The sequence below is a fragment of the Monodon monoceros genome, unplaced genomic scaffold (genome assembly GCF_005190385.1).
Source record: "Monodon monoceros isolate NGI ecotype Baffin Bay Population unplaced genomic scaffold, NGI_Narwhal_1 Super_Scaffold_3, whole genome shotgun sequence".
NCBI lineage: Eukaryota > Metazoa > Chordata > Mammalia > Artiodactyla > Monodontidae > Monodon > Monodon monoceros.
In genome coordinates this window covers 57,416,276-57,436,851 of record NW_021703780.1, presented here as the reverse complement: position 1 = coordinate 57,436,851, position 20,576 = coordinate 57,416,276, and the positions used below count along the sequence as shown (strand labels likewise).

Below are 20,576 nucleotides of genomic sequence, written 5' to 3'. Positions count from 1 at the left end.
CCTTCCTCTAGGGAGTCCAAGGTCCATGAGAGAGACCAACAAGGTAATAACTTCAGGGAACATGCTGTGCTGGGTCTTCAGAATAGAGAGGATTTGGGGGTGGGGGTGAATGGCAGTGGAGGTGTGTCCGGTTAGAAGTGAGTGTATCAAGAAAAGGCTTTGAGGGACTTCCCTGGTGGCGCAGTGGTTAAGAACCCGCCTGCCAATGTAGGGGACACAGGTTCGAGCCCTGGTCCGGGAAGATCCCACATGCTGCAGAGCAACTAAGCCCGTGTGCCACAACTGCTGAGCCCACGTGCGACAACTACTGAAGCCTGCGCGCCTAGAGCCTGTGCTCTGCAACAAGAGAAGCCACTGCAATGAGAAGCCCATGTACCACAATGAAGAGCCGCCCCTGCTCGCCACAACTAGAGAAAGCCCACAGCACAGCATCGAAGACCCAACGCAGCCAAAAATAAATTAATTTAAAAAAAAAAGAAAGAAAAGGCTTTGAGATGGAGGGAACTGCACTTAAGAAGGTTTAGAAATGTGTAAGAGGCCTGAGAGGTCATCAGAAGTCAAACGCTGAAGGACCTTGAAAGCTATGCTGAGGAATTTTCATTTAACCCCAAGAGTTATGGGGAGCAGGCCAGTGGCAGGTCCACATTTACATTTTTGTAGTGATGTGCAGGATGGATTGGAAGGAGCAAAAGCAGAGCCTGGGAGTCCCTCCAAGAGTTCTGTGAGTGAGACAAGAGTTTGGGTCAAAGAAGTGGCAGTGAGAATGGATAGGAGAGCGATTCCAGAATCATTTAGAATGGCCATTTAGACGTGGGAGCCAAGAAAGAGGAGTTGCTTAGCTCAGCAGTTCTCAGCCTGGCTGTGCTTTAGCCTTAATTATGGTGCTTAAAAAATGGATAGATTCTCAAGCCTTGGAAATTTTGGTTTAGTAAGTCTGAGTTGGAATGAGACATGGAACCATACCAATGAGTGGGCCAGTTGTGGGAATTCCCTGGTGGTCCAGTGATTAGGACTCCTCGCTTCCGCTGCAGGGGGCACGGGTTCCATACCTGATCGGGGAACTGAGATCCCGCAAGCGCAGGGCACAGCAAAAAAAAAAAAAAAAAAAAAAAAAGTAGCCAGCTGGGCAGCTGTCTGCGGTACCAATTTATAAGGAGCTCTAAAAGTCATTAGAGCAAATTGTAAGTCTGACTCCTTGGGAACGGTTAAGGTGAAGATAGATTCACTCCGCGATGAAGTAGGAAGCTCTCTCTGGTGGAAATAGTAAAATATTCCTCACTAGTACCAACCTGTCTCAGTTGAATGTTTCTCACTTGCAAGGTCCACTGTGTAACCAGAGGCCCTACCAGTATCCTGGGAGCAGCCAACTCTCAAGCAGCCCAAGTTCTGAAAGTAAATACTGCCTGGAGTGCTGTTTCCTAGAAAGGAGGGATTTATTGGTTGTCTACATTTAATATAACTTCATAGGATTTCAGAGCTGGAAGGAATCAGTGTCAATTAGGAGTTAGTAAAGAAAGGGAAGGCAGGAGTCTAGGCAGGATCTTGTGAAAGGCAGGTGGATGATTGCAGAGCCCACGTGCGTCCTCAGCTGGATAGTTTATCTGCTTCCTCAGCTGTGGTCATTCCTGGACACTGCTCACGTTCATTCTGGGTTATAAAAGTGGCAGTTGTTCATTTACGAATGGAGTTCCTACATTCATCTGGGTAGTTGATCCTTCTCTGAGCAGAGTATCAGGTGAACAAAATGGTGCTGAGCTTGGGAGTCGGGCTTCAGAATGTAGGCTTTTCACTCCCTGTTCGTATGCGACCCTTCACTTGTCCGGACCAGGTCCTGGAATAGCTTTTCCCAAGGGTGTCCCATGAGTCCTGAGAGATGACTCCTCTGAAAAAGAGTTCTACATCCAGTAAACCTGGGAAAAACTGGGCACTATCCTCCTGTCTCAGAAAACCTCAACATATATTAGCATCAAAGGCTCTGGCAAGTCCTATTGCCAAAAACAAAAAACAAAGAAACTGTGCTCAGTGTTCTCAAACTTGACCAACAAAATCCCTGCCTTTAAAATTCCTTTTCTATATAACAGATACATTCTGTAGAAGACCACAAAGCTCTTTGAAAACATTAAAGAAATGTCTCTGTTCTACTTTCAAGTACAGTGTTTTTCAAACTATACTCAGTAGTGGATGTTAGGGAAATAGAGTGATTAGAGACCACCGTTAAAAATAATTAAGATGGGGCTTCCCTGGTGGCGCAGTGGTTGAGAGTCTGCCTGCTGATGCAGGGGACATGGGTTCGTGCCCCGGTCGGGGAGGATCCCATATGCCGCGGAGCGGCTGGGCCCGTGAGCCATGGCCGCTGAGCCTGTGCTCCACAACGGGAGAGGCCACAACAGTGAGAGGCCTGCGTACCACACATACACACACACACACACACACGCAAAAATAATAATAATTAAGATGGAATAGAATAGAACATATTGGAGTGCACTACGTGTAACAGTGATTTATAAAACTTTGTTTTAGTTACATTTGTACGTATATGTTTGTGTAAAAGCTCATGACAAAGAATGTACATCTTATGTGGGTTGCAGTCAGAAAAGGAGACTCAAAAGACCACATCGTCTCCCCAAACATCTGGACAGAACACAAAAAAGTTTGTACTGTCTGTCCCTCTCCCCCTTCCTCCACATTCCTCAGCCAGCACTCAGATTCTCAGTTCTCGCCGTCCTCGCTATGCACAAATAAGCTCTGGTTTTCAGCACCGCATCCTGCCTCCTGTTCCTGGCTTATCGATTTCTTCCTCTTTCTCACGTGCTCTAGCAAATAGGCTTTGGTTTACTAAACTACTAACTGACTATCTGGCCTCAGGAAAGTCACTTCAACTGCCTAATCCTCAGTTTCCTTATTTGAAAAATGGTGGCAATAAAATTCCTCTCTTAGGATTGCTTGTGATGCTGAAATGAAATAACCTCTGGAAAGCATCTGGAACAAGATAAGGACTGAAAAAAATACTTTCCTTTCCATCTGTTGTAGCCCCAGCACGCACGCACACACACACACACACACACACACACACACAATTTAAGGAGACCCTCTTAAGAAGCGCTGTCATCAGTGACAACCTCAAAGCATTCTGTAGCAGGGAACTTCTGGGAACATACCAGTTTTTGTCCATCTAATAATGGTTCGTACTAGTTTCAATCTTGGAGGGTAATATTTTAGCCTGGTTCCCAGATTCTCTGAGTCCTACTGCCGACTCTATCGCCACCTCCACCTTCTTGCCTGCAGGCTGTTGAGAATCCTGAGATACAACGTTGGGCTGCTTAGGGACACTGGTCTCAAAGAGGTCCAGGCACTGGTAGAAGGTCACTGAGCTGTTTACAGGGGGGCCAGCCCCCAATTCCAGGGCTGTGGGCTCCAAGCGCAGTCTTCTCTCCAGCAAGGAGCATGAAGACCCAGGGGACACAGGGCCCTGCGTTCGCATCCTTAGCAGAGAGGTTGGTATCAGTGGCTTACTGCAGCAACTTAAACACTGATTAGTTCTCGAGGAGAAAACCTGTTCACCGTTAATGATCTTAAGTGCTCAACGGATTCTCCTTCCGTGTTTCCTTCCAAATCGCCCTTGGGGACTGGGCCCAAGCAAGGCTATGAGATGCCAGTAAAGTTGTCTTTCTGAGGCTTTGCAGGGGAAAGTAGTTTGGGAGACCCTCCGCAGGAACCCCCGGGTTGCCAGGGGCTCACAGTGCACCGCACCCCTTGGAGGAGAGATCGAGGCGATGTCCCCAGGCCTTGCGCAGCGCCACTCGCCCCCCAGCCTCGGCTCATCACCCAGCGGACCGGTGGGCGGGGCCCATTCCTTCCTAGCACCTGGGCCCCTGCTTCAGGCGGCTGCGGCTGCTCGAGCCCGGGGGCAGGGCTTTTATTGTGAAAGGAGCTCCCCCCTCCCGCGCTTTCGGGGAAGTGGGGAGGCTGGGCCGGGACTCGACGCCAGGACTTTGCAAACTCTGCAAACGTCCCTAGCTGACTGAGGAGGCTCGAGGCTGCGGGAAGGCTACCGCAGAACGACAGATCCCGCGTGTGCATTCTCCTAGACCTCCTCTAACGAAGCCTAACCTCAGAGCATCCCGCCGCGCATCGCCTGCCCCGGAGTTGGCCGCTAGAAAGCTGTGGCCCCTCGGTCCGGATCCCGCGTCCCGGGGAAGCCCGGAGAGCCACGGTGCCGGGGGCGGGCCGGGGCGGCGGGATGAGCTGGTGAGCAGGCTGAGCGCGCCGAGGAGCCGGTCCAGCCACCGAGGGGGACATGGTAGGAACCACGGGAGGGGACGCGCGTGTGGGGTGGGCACCCAGACAGATGACCGTGGGAAGCGCCCCCGCTCCGGGCACGCGGAGCCTGCGCAGCCTCCTGGGGCCAGAATTGTTCCCCGAAAGTTGCAGGAGGGCGGGGACTTCGGACGCTGGCGATCGGCTTTTCTGCTTGCCTTGTGGGGGAGGACCGTAATAAGGCGGCTTTCCTTCTGGACCTGCACACCCTGGCTGCACTGTAACCCTCTGGCAGCGCTGCACAAACTCCATCCAATCCACAACGCAGGGAGAGGAGAGGATTCCGTGGGACACCCAAGGCAGCCTTTGGAGTCACTTTATTCCTCAGAAAAATGCGTGTGAATTCTGTATTAGCTTATATCTTAGCCATGTTTTAATATTAAGAAGTAATGCCTTGGGACTTTCCTGGTGGCACAGTGGTTAGGAATCTGCCTGCCAATGCAGGGGATGGGGGTTCGATCCGTGGTCCGGCAAAATCCACATGCCGCAGAGCGACTAAGCCCGTGCACCATAACTACTGAGCCTGTGCTCTAGAGCCCGCGAGCCACAACTGCTGAAGCCAGCACGCCTAGAGCCTGTGCTCTGCAACAAGAAAAGCCACCACAATGAGAAGCCCGCGCACCGCAACCAAGAGTAGCCCCTGCTCACCGCAACTAGAGAAAAGCCCGTGCACAGCAACAAAGACCCAACACATACAAAAAAAAAAGAAGTAATGCCTTACACTTATTACCATAGAATTAATTTGGCCCTGGTAAAGTTCAAATGCCTGTCTCCCAGTGCCCTATTTCCCACCACCTCCTGGGACCACAGGGCAGGTATGGGAGCACTGGACGGCCTGGGGCATCATTCATGAAGCCAGGGACCTTGTGAACAGTGGCCCTTCCATCGATAAAACTCACAAACACCAACAAGCAGGAAAAATAGACCCTTTGAGAATGTGATCCGGGCAGCTTAAAGCACAGGTGCAGCCTCAGGAAAGGGGCTTCCCTCAGCACTGGCTGCTGATCAGCTCTGCTTCCAGGTAGAAGCTACATGGAGCTGCCAGCCCCCCCCCCCCTCCTGCAGTTCACCGTCCTTCCCCGGGGGCAGGGGCTGGTGTCAGCTACTAGGATGACTTTGAACTCTGAAGGAACCCAGAGGGGCTCTCCTGTCTGCTTCTATGGACAGCCCTCCCCCTCCCCACCCCAAGCTCATAGAGGGCAGATTGGAGCTCAGGGGAGATTCTCCTCAAGGAGCTTAGCTGTGGGGCTGGAGTTGAGAAGGTGCCCAGAGATTCCCCTGTAGGATGGATGGTCTCTGGGAGAATAGTTCCCTGTGTTCCAGGGTGTCCTGGCAGTGTCAGAACCAAAGGCAGAAGCCTGGTCACCAGGAGCGGGGGCCTTATGAGGCTGGGTGTGTGTGTGTATTTCACTTTACCCCTGCATAACACCTTCTCCCCAATCCTCAGAGTTTTTTGGTTTTTTTTTTGTTTTTTCCCCTCAAGGCTGCTAAAGAGGAATTAATAATGGAATCTTAAGGTTGGAAAAGGGGAGTGATCAGAGGTACAGGAGGTGAAAAGTGTGGAGATTTTTTTACCACAAAATTCCCTATTTGGTGGCCAGAGTGTTTCCAGAAGAGAGTACGGGCTAAGGCCACCCACTCAGGGCTGTTACTGCTGTCTACAGGAGTATTCTGTCCATGGCAGAGCCTCTCAGGCCTCCTGTGGTGGAGGCCGGTGCAGGAGGGAGAAGATACCTGCCTTCTGCTCGGGCAGCCTCTGGGCGCCACAGTGATGTGATTGCTCCACTGCCAGGGTGGGCTTCCTGTTTCCGTGAGCCAGCAGCCTCCTGGCTTCTCATCCCCAGTTCTGGGGTGTGTTAGGAAGAGGACTTGAGTCAGGATTTCACTGTGTCTGGGTCCACTTGCCAGAGAGAGGGGCCTGATGGGCAACCTCTGGCAGCAAAATGGCCTTGGAGATCTGAAGGTTTCCTTTGCTTCTCCCTCTGAATGAAGGGTGTTGTGGTCCAGAGGCCTGGGGGCCCAGCATTGGCAGGAACCAGTATAGGAGGAGACAGGGGACCAGGAGTCCTCAGTTTCTTCCTCTGTAAAATGAGAGATTAAACTAGATGTCCTTTGAGGTGCCATTTAGCTCCAAAACTGGATGATGCCTGAATAATTCTGAGGTTGGACCCCAGCCCTGGTGTTGACCTCTTCTTCTCATGGGTAGCTAAGAGGGTGTGAGGGCGAAGTGGTTCTCAGCACTGACTCTCAGTGCTCCCTAGACCAAATCCAAGGTGGGACCCAGACCAAGAAGTTTTTAAAAACGAAGTCTCTCTAGATGATCGCAGTATGCAGCCAGGACTGAGAACCACCAGGGCTAGAGGGCTGAGGGAACAGAAACTGCGCCTACCCAGATGTCCCTGCATCTATGGAACTGCTACTCTTTGAGATAGTCCTAAAATAGAAGGCTTTGGTGAACTTCAGCTGGGAAATGATATATGTTATATGCTCCTCTTGGAGGATCTTTCCACAGAGATACTTCTTTTAATTCATTAAAACTGAGATGTGAACTTCTCCAGCTTGTTTGAATATTCAGTAATTCCTTAACACCGTCTTATTACCGATCCAAGGTACCTAAAATGGGAAAGCCTGAGTTAGAAATATAAAAAGTCTGGAATCCTTAAATGTCTTTTTTGCAAAAGTGAACATTGAGCTGCGGGACCTGTAAGGGCATTTTTGATCATCATGAAGGGGCTGTGAGTCTCTGCCAGGGCTTGGTGTGTGTATTTCTAAAGCTAGGAGTGGGACACTTGTCCCTTTCCTTACAATAATGGTGGGAGACTTGATGTATGCTGAAGACTTTGAACCTGGATGAAAAATATTGATAGAAGAAGTTAAGACTATTACTGCCAACTTAAAAAAAGTTTTCTTTCTGGTCCTTGGGGGATAAAAAATATACATGATAAAAAATATATGAAATATAATATATTTTATATAACAGCCATACTGCCAACTTCTACAGGTAACCTTGGTTATCATTTTGGTGTATCTTCTACTCTCTTGGAGTATTATTTTAAAGAGTTGTATACCAAACATGCAGTTTTGCAGTCTGACGTGTTTTACTTCACTTTTTGTCAAAGCAAGTTTCCATGTGTACATCTCTAAAAAGATCTTCATCGCTGTACTTTCAGTGCTCAATACCATGATTTTGATAATCATCTCCCTGCTTGTGGACTTCAGGTCATTTCCACCTTGGGGCTGTTTTCAGTGGCATGGGGCCAGCTTCTGATCATCCATGGAAATGGAAATGGGGTTCTGAGTGCCTGGTGAAGTGGCACAAGCACAAATTCCTTCAGCCTCTTCATCAAAAATGTTACTGCAGCCACGCTTGAGGGCCCAGAGTGTGGGTGTAGGAGGAGTTTCCTCTTGTCTCTCTTCACTCTACTATGAGCATGTCATCAGGCAGGCCGTGGAGAGAAGGGGGTTCCAGGAGAGCCCACACATGGGTCAGTTCTCCTCGGAAGAACCAAGACCTCAAGTCCCTGGAGGTTAAGACTCAGAGGGGAATCTCTAGGTGAAGGGGCTAAGGCCAGAGAAGCGGTGTGACCTTCTCAAGGTCACTCAGAGCCGGGCTAGAGCCCAGGTCTCCTAGTTCTCCACTCCCCCACCCCAGCCCTACAGGTTCCATCAGACACTGTGGCTTCTTCATATACTTGAGGCCTTTGGTGCAGCTTGGAGTGGTGGAGCAAAGGCACAGGGTTTGAAATCAGAACGAGGTTTGTGCCAGACTAGCTACCGTGCAGCTTTGAGTAAGCACTCTAGTGCTCTGAAGCCCAGGCCCCTCATGTGTAAAATGGGCTTATACTGAGGGGTTGCTCTGAGGAGCAAAAGGAATCTTGGAGGTGAAACCACTTGGTACCCCAAAGGTGGTATAAGAATGGGGGTTTGACAAAGAACCCACAAAAATAAGTTTTCTTTTTGTCAGGACCTAAAACAAACAGTAAGGAAGTCATCGATGTATTTCATTCAGTACCTGACTAGGGGGTGCTTCTGGGACTCTAAGTGTGGACCAAGTGTAGACAGATTCTAACCTAAAGTAGTTTTCTTGCTCCTTTAGATCTCTCTTCTCACCAGGCAGGAAATACCCAGCCCATAGGAGATGTTTGCCGTCTGTGTGCCCTGGGCCTCCTTGCTGAATGCTGGCTGGGTGAGAAGGCAGCCCCACTCAGCCGCAGCCCCTGAGGCCTAATGATGGGGTGCCCTGGGAAATCACCCTGCCGAAGGTCTGGGTGAAGCCCTCAGGTTCTCGGGCTCAGCCGGAGAAGAGAAGAGGTTAACCCAGTTTTGGAATCAGAACTGGGAATCAGGACTTCCAGCCCTTGGAGCCTGCAGGGAATCTGATACCCTCTCTTGTGGGCACCTCCCTCATGGAGCAGCTCCTAATACATACACAAGCCAGGTTCTGTAGGGCTGGCTGGGGGGGAGCAGAGGGGTTTAAATAATCCACTGATCCCAACCTGACCAAGCAGGAGTTGGTCCAAAAACAGGGGGTTGGAAGGGGTAGGATGGGGGTGGGGGAACTGATAGGCCTCACAAAGAAGTGAGCAAAGGCCTTAGCAGTTTCACGGGCCAGGGAGAGAAACGTGCTTCAGCTGGGCCGCAAAGATGCTGACAGTCCCCTCAGAAGAGGTCTGGGAGGCTAGCCCTCCCTCCCTACCAGGGTGCTGATGTAGAAGCAGGGTGCTTCCGGTTTCCTTGAGGCCTGGGTGCCTGAGCCACCTGGGCTTTCTTTGCTTGGATTGTTTTTTTGATGTGACTGCTAAAGTGTTTCCATCTGGGGCGTTCGGGGTGCAATCCCTGTATTGTCTGAATGTGTCTACATAGGCCTGCGTCTGATGGGCCACCTGGCCTGAGAGTGAGGATGGAGCAGGGGTTTGTGGGTGACCCCCAGGCTGCCGTCCTCTGTGTCCCCCCGCCCCCCCGCACCATGTGCACATATTCTTGGAAGTGGCCTTGGGGCTCCAGAACTACTTACTGAGAGGGAGCCAGAAGGTGCTTTAAGGTAGCAGCCGGTGAACTCAGAGGTGAAGGGGGGTAAGAGTGAGAGGTGAGGAGAGGGCCTCCGCTGGTCTCCAGGCCTTGACTAGTTCTGAACCAACATGGGTCTCCTTTGGCTAGGGCCTGAGTCGTATTCCCTGTGGCTTTGGAATTTGTTTTTAATTAATTAATTTAATTTATTTATTTTCGGCTGCATTGTGTCTTTGTTGCTGCACACGGGCTTTCTCTAGTTGCGGCGAGCGGGGGCTACTCTTCGTTGCGGTGCGCGGGCTTCTCATTGCGGTGGCTTCTCTTCTTGCGGAGCACGGGCCCTAGGCACACGGGCTTCAGTAGCTGTGGCATGTGGGCTCAGTAGTTGTGGCGCATGGGCTTAGTTGCTCGCGGCATGTGGGATCTTCCCGGACCAGGGCTCGAACCCGTGTCCCCTGAATTGGCAGGTGGATTCTTAAGCACTGTGCCACCAGGGAAGCCCGGCTTTGGAATTCTTGAGGGAGGTTTTTGGAGTGATGGAACTGTTGTGTCCTGATTGTGGCGGTGGTTCTATGCACATGTTCAGACTTATAGAACTGTATACAAAAATTTTAGTTTTACTGAAAAAATAATAGAAGAAATAGTTAAAAGATAATAATAAGAGGGAAAAGCAATCTAGCAGAAGGAACGACGTGAGCAAAGCCCTAAAGGCAAAGGTGAGCTATCAGAGTTACCTGGGAGGGAGTTGGGGGAAACCTTCTGGAAATGGGGGAGGCAGAGCCTGGAAATGGGGCACAAGTGGTGTAGCCAGGAGGGGATTTGTGTTATTATTCTGAGGACAGAGCGGGCAATGGAAGGGCTTTGGAGCTTGGAGAGGTGGGACTGTGTTTGCATTTTAGAGAGCAGTTTCCAAGGGAGGGGAGACTCTGGGGTGTGGGGTGGAGGGGGAGTGTCTGGGGAACGATTATGATCCCAGTGGACCAGAGGGAGGAATGGCCCTGTGGCTTGCCGGAGGGAGCAGGGGTGGGAGATATTTGGGCAGGAGAACCTCCAACCCTTGGCAACCTGAGGGCAAGTCAAGAGCAACTTCTGTTTCTTGCTCAGGCATCTGGGTGCAGAGGTTTCTGTGCCTTTCTCCTCTCTCCTCATTTCTATTTTATTTATCTTATGGGGTCCTTTAACTAGTCACATTTAGAAGTAACCATGATATAGAAGGTACTTATTTAAAAATGATAGTAATCATTTCAGCTGTATAAAATGGATCATTATGGTATATTCTTAAGAGCCACGGTGAAGTGTTTGCCATTTCTCCCTTCATCCTCTGGATTGGTTTTACCATTATAGTCATAAAAATAGGCTAGAGATAGTTGCAATGGTAAGTGAGTACGGTGTTATTTATGCCGCTCCAGCCACCTTGCCTGCAGCCCCTGAGGCCCTCTGCCAGGCAGCGCAGCCACAGAGGTCCCCTTCCTCCTGGCCTCCAGGCCCTGCTGGAGGGTGGGCAGGGCTGCGGCTGCTCCATCTCTCCTGGCCAGCTTCCCTGCCTGCCATGGGCTTGGGCTTGGGCTTGGGTTTCTGCTAAGTGGCCGCAGGAAGGGGCTATGTCACATGCTGTTTACCTGCGGCCAGTTTTTGTTTGGCTTTCAAGAGTATTTGCTTGCAGTGAGCAAACAGCTTCTTCCAGAACCATCTGGAGACTTCAAATCCTTCCATCTTGGCTTGGGCAGCATGGTCATGGTTCCATGTTTAGAAGCCAAGTCGGGTAGGGGTTTTTACAAAAATGCCCTCAGCCAAAGAACTGGTCAAAGACAGCAGAGGGGTTAGGGCTAGAAGAGAGAAGGGGAGAGAAAAAAGAGTAACAGCTGGAGGTGTATGGATGTGAGACGAGTAGACTGAGGCTCAGAGACAAAAAGGACGGCCCCGGGGAGACCCTTTCACCCCTCAGCAGGCGTGTGGAGCCCACAGGTGCCCCTTGAAGTCTGAGCATGCCAGTCGGGGGACACAGGATCAGGGCTGCGCTGGGCACAGTGCTCCGGGCTGGGTTTCAGCAGCGTGCTGCCCTCTGGCAGAGCAGTGATGCCTTCTGCTGGCCTGGATGCCTAGGGCTGACTGCCACTGCCTCTCTGCGCTTCCTGTGTCCCAGTGTCTGCCCTGTGCTCCTGCCAGGGAGCTTTATCAGCCGAACAGACTTGGTCGTCCAGCGGCTGGCCTTGCCTCTGTCCAGACTGGTTTCGCACCAATGCTATGAGTTGCCTTCCAGTGCACTAGGTACCGGAGAATTCTCAAGACATTCTGTCTCTTATATCTCAGTCTCCACATTTCCTGAAAGGAGTTTATCCGTGAAAGTCCAATCCTCCATTCCAAGTTTCCTTCATATACACACACAGGCAACTTACACCTCCCTCAGTAATTTCTACAACCTGAGTACTTAGTGCAGCAGTGTTGTGTATGGTCATGTTCTCATCTGGACTGTAAACTAAAGGCAGAGGCCGTGCCTTTCTTCTTCATTCTGGCCACGATTTAAAACTTTGCTTTAGTACTTTTAAATGCTTGGGGTCTTATTTGAGGTGGGAAGGGAAGACCCACATACAGTTAAACCTGTAACCTTAGAAGGTCATAATTTCAAAAAGTACAGGATCCGTAACCCCCTTCATCCTTTTCTCCAAAGGAAATGAAGGAACTCCAGCCCCAGTGATAATGTGATAACTGGTTTCCAGCCAGGTGGATGGAAGAGGCGGGGGGAGTAACGGACTCACGCTGTGCCCAGGCTGGGATGAGGGCTTTGGGTTGCGCTGCCTGGGATGCCTGGGCCCAGTGGAGGTGGAGGCTGCAGCCAGTTTGAGGCTGGGATGGCCAGTGAATGGGCCATTTGGATGCCCATCCCTGTGCTGGGAGGAGAGTGGGGGCAGGGCACACAGGCCTCTTTCTCCAGGACAAAATGGCTCTGTTGTCTGTTCACACAGAAGCTCAGTGTGTACCTGTTGGGGGACCTGGTTCCCGGCTGGAAACTGGCCACCGGCAGCGGTGGCCTCCTGGACAGTACTCCCTCCCGGCCTCCCCTCACACCCAGCCACTGTCTGCAGGCCCCAGTCCGAGTCAGCTCCTACAGTTCTGTCTCACCCTCCTCCCGCCTGCTCTCCCCACTTCTCCTGATGCCCTAGAGATCCTGTTGCAAATACAAAGATGCTATTGTATTCCTTCCTTTCAGAACATTCTCTCTTGAAACTCTAGTTTAAATCCCCTCATTTCCCTTTGGGAAGGGCGTAGGGAGGGCTGGGCAATGCCACCCTGTTCAGCCACTTCTCTGGGTGTCAGGAAAGGCTCCTGGTCCTTGTTCACATTTACCCATCTCCTGGGCAGCGGCCCAGGGTGACTGGGCTTAAACTGTAATTGTCACAATACCTTACTTGGTATGGTTTTAAAGCATGAAGGATTCAGAGGTGAGATGTAATCAGAATTGAATTCAAACCCTGCTTATCACCTGGGGCAAGTCAGTGAACCTTTAACCTCTCGGCCTCTGTTTCCTCTAAGATAACACTGCCTCCTTGTGGGGTTGTGTGTTCGACCTGTAATGAGCATAAAGCACCTCATACAGTAGTCATCAGCACATAGTAAGTGCTCAGTTAATGGGAGCTGTGGTTACCTTGTCCCTAGACAACAGAAAGAATATGCAGCAAGGAGATGCAGCAAAGCCTGGGCCACTAGGACTGTTAGTAGGATCCTTCAGTGCATCAGGGGAGCAGGAGTTGGGGGGTATCCTTGGACCCTAGCTCCCATGCAGAAGAGATTCTGGAGTGGGGGAATTAGGGAAAAATGTGCTATAAAGGGCCTGCCTTTATATAAGCCATATGGATCTATCCCTATAACGGTGAACTAGAGAAAGGCAGAATCAGATGGTACCAGGTCAAGGGTACCAGTTCAAGGATTCTTGACCGGGATCCATGCCTAGAATTCAGAGGAGCCCTAAACTTGGATGAAGAAAAGTTCCATCTTTATTTTCTCTAATCTCTAACGGAAATTCAGCATTTCTTTAATAATGAATGTAGGCACTGACCACAGTAGCCTTAGCAAGACCTGTGGCTTTGTCACCAAGAGGAATCAGAGAGTTTACAACATGAGAGTAGAACCAGATCCTTTGAAATATAGTCTTTACTCCTCACTACTTTGAAAGTGCATTGGTTATTAGATGTGCTGACAGATCTCATTATTTAATGGGTTAATAAAGAAGCACATGCATTATTATATCACAAATTTATTTTTTGGAATATTTTGACGACTGTGTTTCAGTATAATTGATTGCCTTTGTAACCCTATGCCTTTTATTTATACATTAAAAAAAAAAAAAAAGCATCCTGAGAAAGAGCCATGTCTTTACCAGGTGGCTGAAGTAGTCTTTGGTACTAAAAAGATTCAGAAGCCCTGCTTCTGTGTAGATGTTTGTCTGGGTGATCTGATCTTGGAATATGCCAAGAGTCCCCTTTGTCTAAAAATGTCTTTCCTCACCTTCTACTCTGGGATCATTAAAAAATAATCTTCAACAAACTTCTAGTGAGTGCTGGCCTCTGTGCTGGCTGAGGGAAGATCATTCCCCCTTAGAACTAATAACAACAAATACTTGTGTTGGGCTTTGTAGCTTTCTTATCCATTATCTCATTGAGTCTTTAATCCTTCAAGTGTTAAGGCTGGTATCATTAGATCCATTTTAGAGAGCAATAAATAAATTGACTTAGAGATCAATGATGCTGTAATTGCTGAGTCATGCAGTTCATAAGTATGAAGGACTTTAAGGTGGGCCCTACAACCAGAAATCTGAGTCCCTTTCCACTTGATCAACCTGAAAATTCTCACACTTAGATGCAGCTGTTTTCTTTTGGTAGCATCTATGGAAATTTTCTGTTGAAAGTAAATATTCTTGGAAATCAGTTTCTTGTGTAGAGCATTATCCTGAGAGTCTGGGTCCCAGGAGTGTCTTGTTTAGACATAGGGGAGGGAAGGGCAGTGGCTGGAGTAGGAGCCCTAGGAGTGGGCGAGATCTGGATTCGTGGAGAGGACAGAGGACAGCCTTGAGGGGCATGAGGGCAGGAGACACAGGCAGTGGGGTGTGTTGGAGTTTGACTCTCCTTGTGTGTTTTGCTTGGGGAGCCTCTAACACTTATGCCAGACATCAAAGCAGCATCACCATGATGGGGCTGAGAGAGTCCCGGTCTCTGGAAGCCTCTGAGGAGACTGCCTGGACTGGGCCGAGAGGGCATGCAATGGGCAAGCAGAGCATTTTCTTTGTATCATGAAAACAGAGACCTGCTCCCCTTCTCTGGCTCTGAGAGGGTCACTGTGACACCAAGGGGTACTTCCTGTCATCTCTTGTCGCTGGCTATGGCTTTCTCCCTAGTTAGATAGTGAACCGCTGGAAGGCTGCAGCTCTCCCCAGAGCTCCCAATGTGGCACAGACGTAGAACTCAACAGGTATCTTCACTGGATGGTAGCCTCCACATCTTATATTTAAATCTCTCCAGAGTCCAGCCTAGTACGACTTTCTGAGGTGATGGAAATGTTCTCCCCTGCGCTGTCCACCACGGTGGCCACTACTCCCAGGTGACTGTTGAGTACTTGAAATGTGGTTAGAACAACCAGGAATGGAAATTTTTAATTTTAATTAATTTAATGTAAATAGTTACACGTGGCTCATGGCTCTCATATTGGACAGTGCAGCTCTGGACCAAGAAGTGTAAACTGAAGTGCTTATGGAGCCTGGGCTCCTGGCATAAGTGAAAGAATTGGGCTGGGTATAATGAAGCAAAAAACAATCTATGTTTTGTTTTCTCAAATTGTCTTGAGCTGTGGTCAGAGAAGTGTTTATCTCCTATGAAAAACAATAAAGCAAGTGAGATTCCAAAGGCAACTGTCCTTCCTTCTCTTGGGAGACAGACAATAGGAAGTGGTGGAGCCTGTGGTGAATGGCAGAAGAGCATATCATTGAGAGAGGGAGCCATACTTGACTCTGGCCATATGAGAATGTGGGCCCAAGTTGTGGCTAGAACTTCCCCCTTTTCAGAGGAAGCCGGAAATCTGGATTTTTGTGGGAAATATCCTGGTTTTTAAACATTGGCTCGAATTTATTCAAAACATTTCAAGCCAAACAAAACACATCTGCAGGCCAGATTTGGCCCAAGGATCCCAGTTTACAGACTCTCCTCTAGGCCTTATTCTGGAGAAGTCCATATGACCTGCTGTGACTGGGATGGATTTAAGGCAAAGAGTGAGGTGGATTTTCCCCTTAGTGTCCCTAATTGGCTCAGCCACGTGTTGTCACGGGTTTGGTTGGAATTGGGAGGAAGTGTGTATGTAGGAACAGACCTGCTCCCCCCCACCACCAACTCTTCTCTGGGGCTGTGTCCTGGTCTCTGAGCAGCCAGAGAGTAGAAATCTCTGGAAGGCTGGCACAGAATGGCCCAGAGAGAAACTTTAGTTTTTCAGCCTCAATCCCCACTCCCAGGCCTGAGACCAAAATGTATGGCTGTTAATACCAAGGCAGCCAGAGAAAATTTCCAACAAATGGCAGGGTCTCGAATATTCCATCAGGCCTGCGGTGTTCCCACACTAGTGCTCCTGTGAGCTGGAACAAAATGGTAATTCAGTTATGGGTATGGAGAGAGCTCTTGGGGCAGCCAGCGGGGCTGGAAAAGCCCCAACATATAATCAGCGTAGAGATTGGAGCAGAGCAACCAGTTGGCAGGGAGGGGGAGAGAAAGGACATGTCGTTTAGCCCCCTCCCATCTCGGGAGTTGGGGGTTCGCACGTCCACGTGATGGGCATGTGTTGTGAGCGCAGGTTCCAGGAACCCTGCTATGGAGGTAACCCCATGGGTCCTGCTAGAAAATTATGATCAGTTATGAGTAAACATAACTATATTTCAGGTTCTGTTTTGCATGTTTTACCTACAACAGCTCATATAACTTTCACAGTACTTGGTGGAGTGATCTTATTTTTATGAGTGACAAGTCACATTTTTTTCCCCACCAGAATGTCACCATCATAAGGGGAGTGACTTTTGTCTGTTTTGTTCATGATGTTTCACTTCTGCCTGGAGCAGTGCTTGGCTCAGGAATATCTGTTCAATGAGCTAATGAATAGTCCACCCTATGAGGGGGGTGCCATTCTTATCGCCATGGTACAGGTGAGGAAATGGAGGCCCAGGTTCACACAGCCAGGATGCAGTGGAGCTGGAATCAACATTCAGGCCGCCTGCCTCTGAACCTATGTGTCATTAAGGGGCTGGTGGTGGTAGGTGAGCCTGGGGAGCTGCTGCATCCCTCTGGGACCAGAGATGAAGCTTGCCAAACAGCTTGGGGACTGGGGGAAGGTCGTGGTGAGGAGATTTGCCCTGGGGGTTGGTCCTGAGGTCAGGGACTGAGTGGGGCCCCCGGGGACATTTGGATGTGGGTGTTCAGTCCCTTGCTCAGCCTATACCCCCTTGCTCAGTGGGCTGTGGGCCGTCCTCACTAAGCCTGAGGGCAGGGGGCTCCCTGGAGAGTGTGCACAACCCCCAAGAGGCTGTTTGTCTTTCTGATGACAAGTAGGTCACTCTGTCCTGGAGCAGAGACCTGGCAGCTGTGCCCCTGCGGTGGGAAGACATCTTAAAGACTGTGTGGCCCATCCCTGCAGCAGCCAGGGTAGGGACTGTATTAGTTTCCCCTTGATGCTGTCATAAATTACCATAGACTTCGTGGGCTAAAACAACACAAATTTGTTCTCTTACAGTTCTGGTCAGAAGTCCGAAATCAGTTTCACTGGGCTGAGGTTAAGGTGTTAGCAGGGATGCTTCCTTCTAGAGGCTCTAGGGTAGAATCCTTTTCCTTGTCTTTTCCAGCTTCTAGTAGCCACCTGTATTCCTTGGCTTGTGGCCCCATCTTCTATCTTCAGATGGAACCACTCCAATCTCTGCTTCTATCATCATACTGCCTTTACCTCTTCTGTAGTCAAGTCTTCTTTCGCCTCCCTCTTATAAAGACACTTGTCATTACATTTAGAGCTCACCCAAGTAATCCAGGATAATTTCCCCATCTCAAGATCCTTAATTTAATCACATCGGCAAAGTCCCTCTTTGCACATAAAGTAACTTTCACAGGTCCCAGGCATTAGGTCCTGGATGTCTTTGGGAGCCCTTATTCAGTTTACCATAGGAGTCATCCAGCCTCTGCTTTGAGGATCATGAGTTACTCCCCCCTCATCAGCTGGCCCTGCGAGGTCAGGCTCTGGCTGTGCTCTCCTAGGGGTCCTGTGGGACCAATGTGACTTCAAATTCCCAAATCAGTAGTAATTAGGTATTTAACAAATAACTTCCAGAGTTAGGTTTACAGCTCTTCAATCGAGTTCATTTTTGAGTCTGTGGAAACACAGGGAGCTGCAGAATCTCAGAAGTAGGAGGAACTTAGAGAACGTATAAACCAGGGGTCTCAAACTGGTGGCCCCTGGGCCAAATTAACCAGATTCTCCAGGCTTGGTCCTTGATGCTAAGGAGACATGAAGGAATCTGGGAAATTGTCTTTCAAGACAACAGTCTCATCTACAAGTCTGTGTATTTCCACATAATTCTATTTTGCATGTCAGAAGTTAGAAGGTCTAACTCCTTGTACATTTTTGTAACATTCTTCTATATCATTCCCAGATAGATGGATAAGATGCAGCTCAGGGTCTCAGGAATGCAAACAGGAATTAATACTTTGTAAACACTATCCTTCTTACACTTGTTTTAGAGTGCTACTCCCAAGAGATGAACTGTATAATCATCTAACAAGTGGCTGAGGTTATGGACAATTTCGTTTTCGATGTATTTGGGGATAGAATGGGGGCATAGAGGACACTGAAGACTAATTTCTCCTCCTTGCTAGTTTTGCCTTTTAAAGTCTTGCCCTGGACACACCTCCCTAACTACATTTTACATTTTCTTGCAGATGGGGAAAAATCTCATTCTTTTGTCATACACTGATGAGGTACCCAGCGGATGCCTGTCCCAGGAGGGAGATGGAGTTCAGCCACATTTTCCTGCCTAGGAGAGCTCTCTCCTTGGTTCCTCTTCCCTTTTTCCACCTCTGCCCCTCCCCCGGTGTGTCCACTGGACACACATCCCAGATGCTCCAGTGTTGGGAACACCCAGCACCAGATCTTCACCTTGGCAGAACTCTGTCTGACCAGGGCTCTGGCATGTTTGCTTGTTTATTCATGAATACAAAGCTGCAGATGGGGGAAACATCGACTGACTTTATCCCTTTCAAAGAGGAGAGCTGAGATTCAAGGTGGGGCGGGGGCGACAGCTCCTGACTTCCAGAAACACCTGATTTTGCCAGGAGCTTCAGTGAGAAATTAGGGAAACAACGTAGGTAAAGGTGAAGGTGGGCCCCTCGGGTTGTCATCAGAGAGCTGGCATTGGGGGGTGTCTGGGGCAACATTACTTTTAAAAATTTACATGACCAGTGAGAGGGCAGTCAAGCTGGCTTTGGAGAAAGAATTTCTGCAGGCTAGAGAGGCTTCCTGCCAACTGGATCCTAGGCTCACTTCTTCCTCTTATCCTGCAGGCTGCTGCCCCTCTCCTCAGGCACCCTTTTTCCCACCTGAGGTTGTGTTTCCTCAACGCCCCCAGCTGCCCTTGAGGCAGCTCCCTGACCTTTTTCAAGGTCACACCCCCCCCCCTCTCCTTTTTGGATTCTTCTTATTACCAGAAACTGCACAACATGGAAACTCTGCTGATTAGAAATCTGGTGTTAATTATTGCTAGTCTTCTTCCAAATGTGAATGGAGCTAAGTGGGTCTGCATTCAGACCTTCCTCCCCCAGAGTCTCTTGGTAGATGGTCCAAGTGTTTCTCAAGACACATGGTCTCAGAGGCTGAGTGTGCTACTGGAATTTCCCAACTCTGTGGTTTTATTTGTTTGAGAAAAAAGACTCAGCCTCTGTTCTAAGGTTGGAGGAAAAATAGATGTGTATCAATTTCTTTCTTTCTTAAGGGATTTTCAAGGGTAGTTTTGATTTAGACTTCAGTTTTGCCTAATTTGCTCTATTAGAATCTAACTTTCCCGTCAGCTGGAACCCCATCGCACTGCAAGTTTTATGCTTGCCTTTGTGTTTGTGTTGACAGCTGCATTGGTCCAAGTGATCTGGTGCTGAGGAGTAAACCATTAGGAAACATTGTATGTCTGAAACTGCTCTTATTTTACCCTCACAGTGGGATTGATAGTTTGGCTGAGTATAAAATTCTAAGGCAGAATATAAAATTCTAAGCCAGAAATCATTTTCTGTCAGATTTTGAAGGATTTGCTCAGTTGCACTCTAGCCTTCCATGTCGCAGTAATGAGGCCAAAGCCTTTCTTATTCTTGATTACTTTGTATAAAACCTGTTTCAGTTGTTTTCTCTCTCTCTGGAAACTTGTAGGGTATTTCCCCCAGTGTTCTGAAATTTCACAATGATGATGTGTCTTGGTTTGTCTTCACCTGGGTTTCCAGTAGCTGAGCCTGAGGCAGAAAGTTTGTGTGCTATTGTTTTGTTGGAGAGTCAGTGCAAGCTCAAGGAACACACAGAGACACAGGGAGAGATGTTAAGAGGATCCGTTTTTAAGCTGGCTGCTGCTAAGTGTAATGGACTGCAGGATCTTACGGCCCTACCGAGATGCTGCACAAATTGAATTCAGGACCCCTTGAATTTATCCACTGGGTTCATTCTCCCAGTGATCAAAGGTTTGCTCCACTCGACCTGAATTTCGCTGTGCTTCCAGGTTGTGTACTCGTGGGTAACCACCCACCTGCTAGTCATGGGGGCCAGGCGAGGGGCAGGTGAGAGGCATAGCAACTGTGGTTAGGCTGTCAGGATGTGCCTAGTGGTGGCTTAAAGAGCCTCAAGTAGCCAGTGCTGTGGAAGCTTTGGCGTTTGATGGCTGCAGCAACAAACTGACTCCATGACTATGGGGACAAGCCAGGCCATCGCTAGGGCTGATCCATCAAGATGCAAATGTGTGAATGTGTGTGTATGGTGGTGGGATGCAAATAATTGTGTTCACTACAACTTGAGTCTTCTTTTCAGCCATTTTCTTGGCTACTTGGGGTGGGGGTGGGGGCCCTGCAATATTTCAATGTTCCGTGTGTAAATGCTTTCTTAAAGCTTCTCTTTTCTACTCTAGGGCAGTATAGTTCCCTGCCCTCAGTTGTGCCAGATGCTCCCCAGTATACAGATTCCCTGGCTTTCTCTCTCCAAGTCCTTAGCCA

General features: G+C 49.2%; 1 protein-coding gene across 18 annotated transcripts in view; it reads left to right on the top strand.

Moving 5' to 3' along the window:
• Positions 1-20,576, top strand: part of GASK1A (golgi associated kinase 1A) — a 99,857-nt gene that overhangs the window by 45,671 nt on the left and 33,610 nt on the right. Inside the window, exon 1 of one of the 18 annotated variants that reach the window (XM_029242264.1) lies at positions 3,960-4,300. The exons of the other annotated variants lie outside the window; for them this stretch is intronic. Coding sequence (XP_029098097.1) covers positions 4,298-4,300 — 3 coding nt within the window. The 5' untranslated portion in view covers positions 3,960-4,297. Of the gene's footprint in view, positions 1-3,959; positions 4,301-20,576 lie in introns of those variants that run through there. 18 annotated transcript variants of the gene reach the window in all.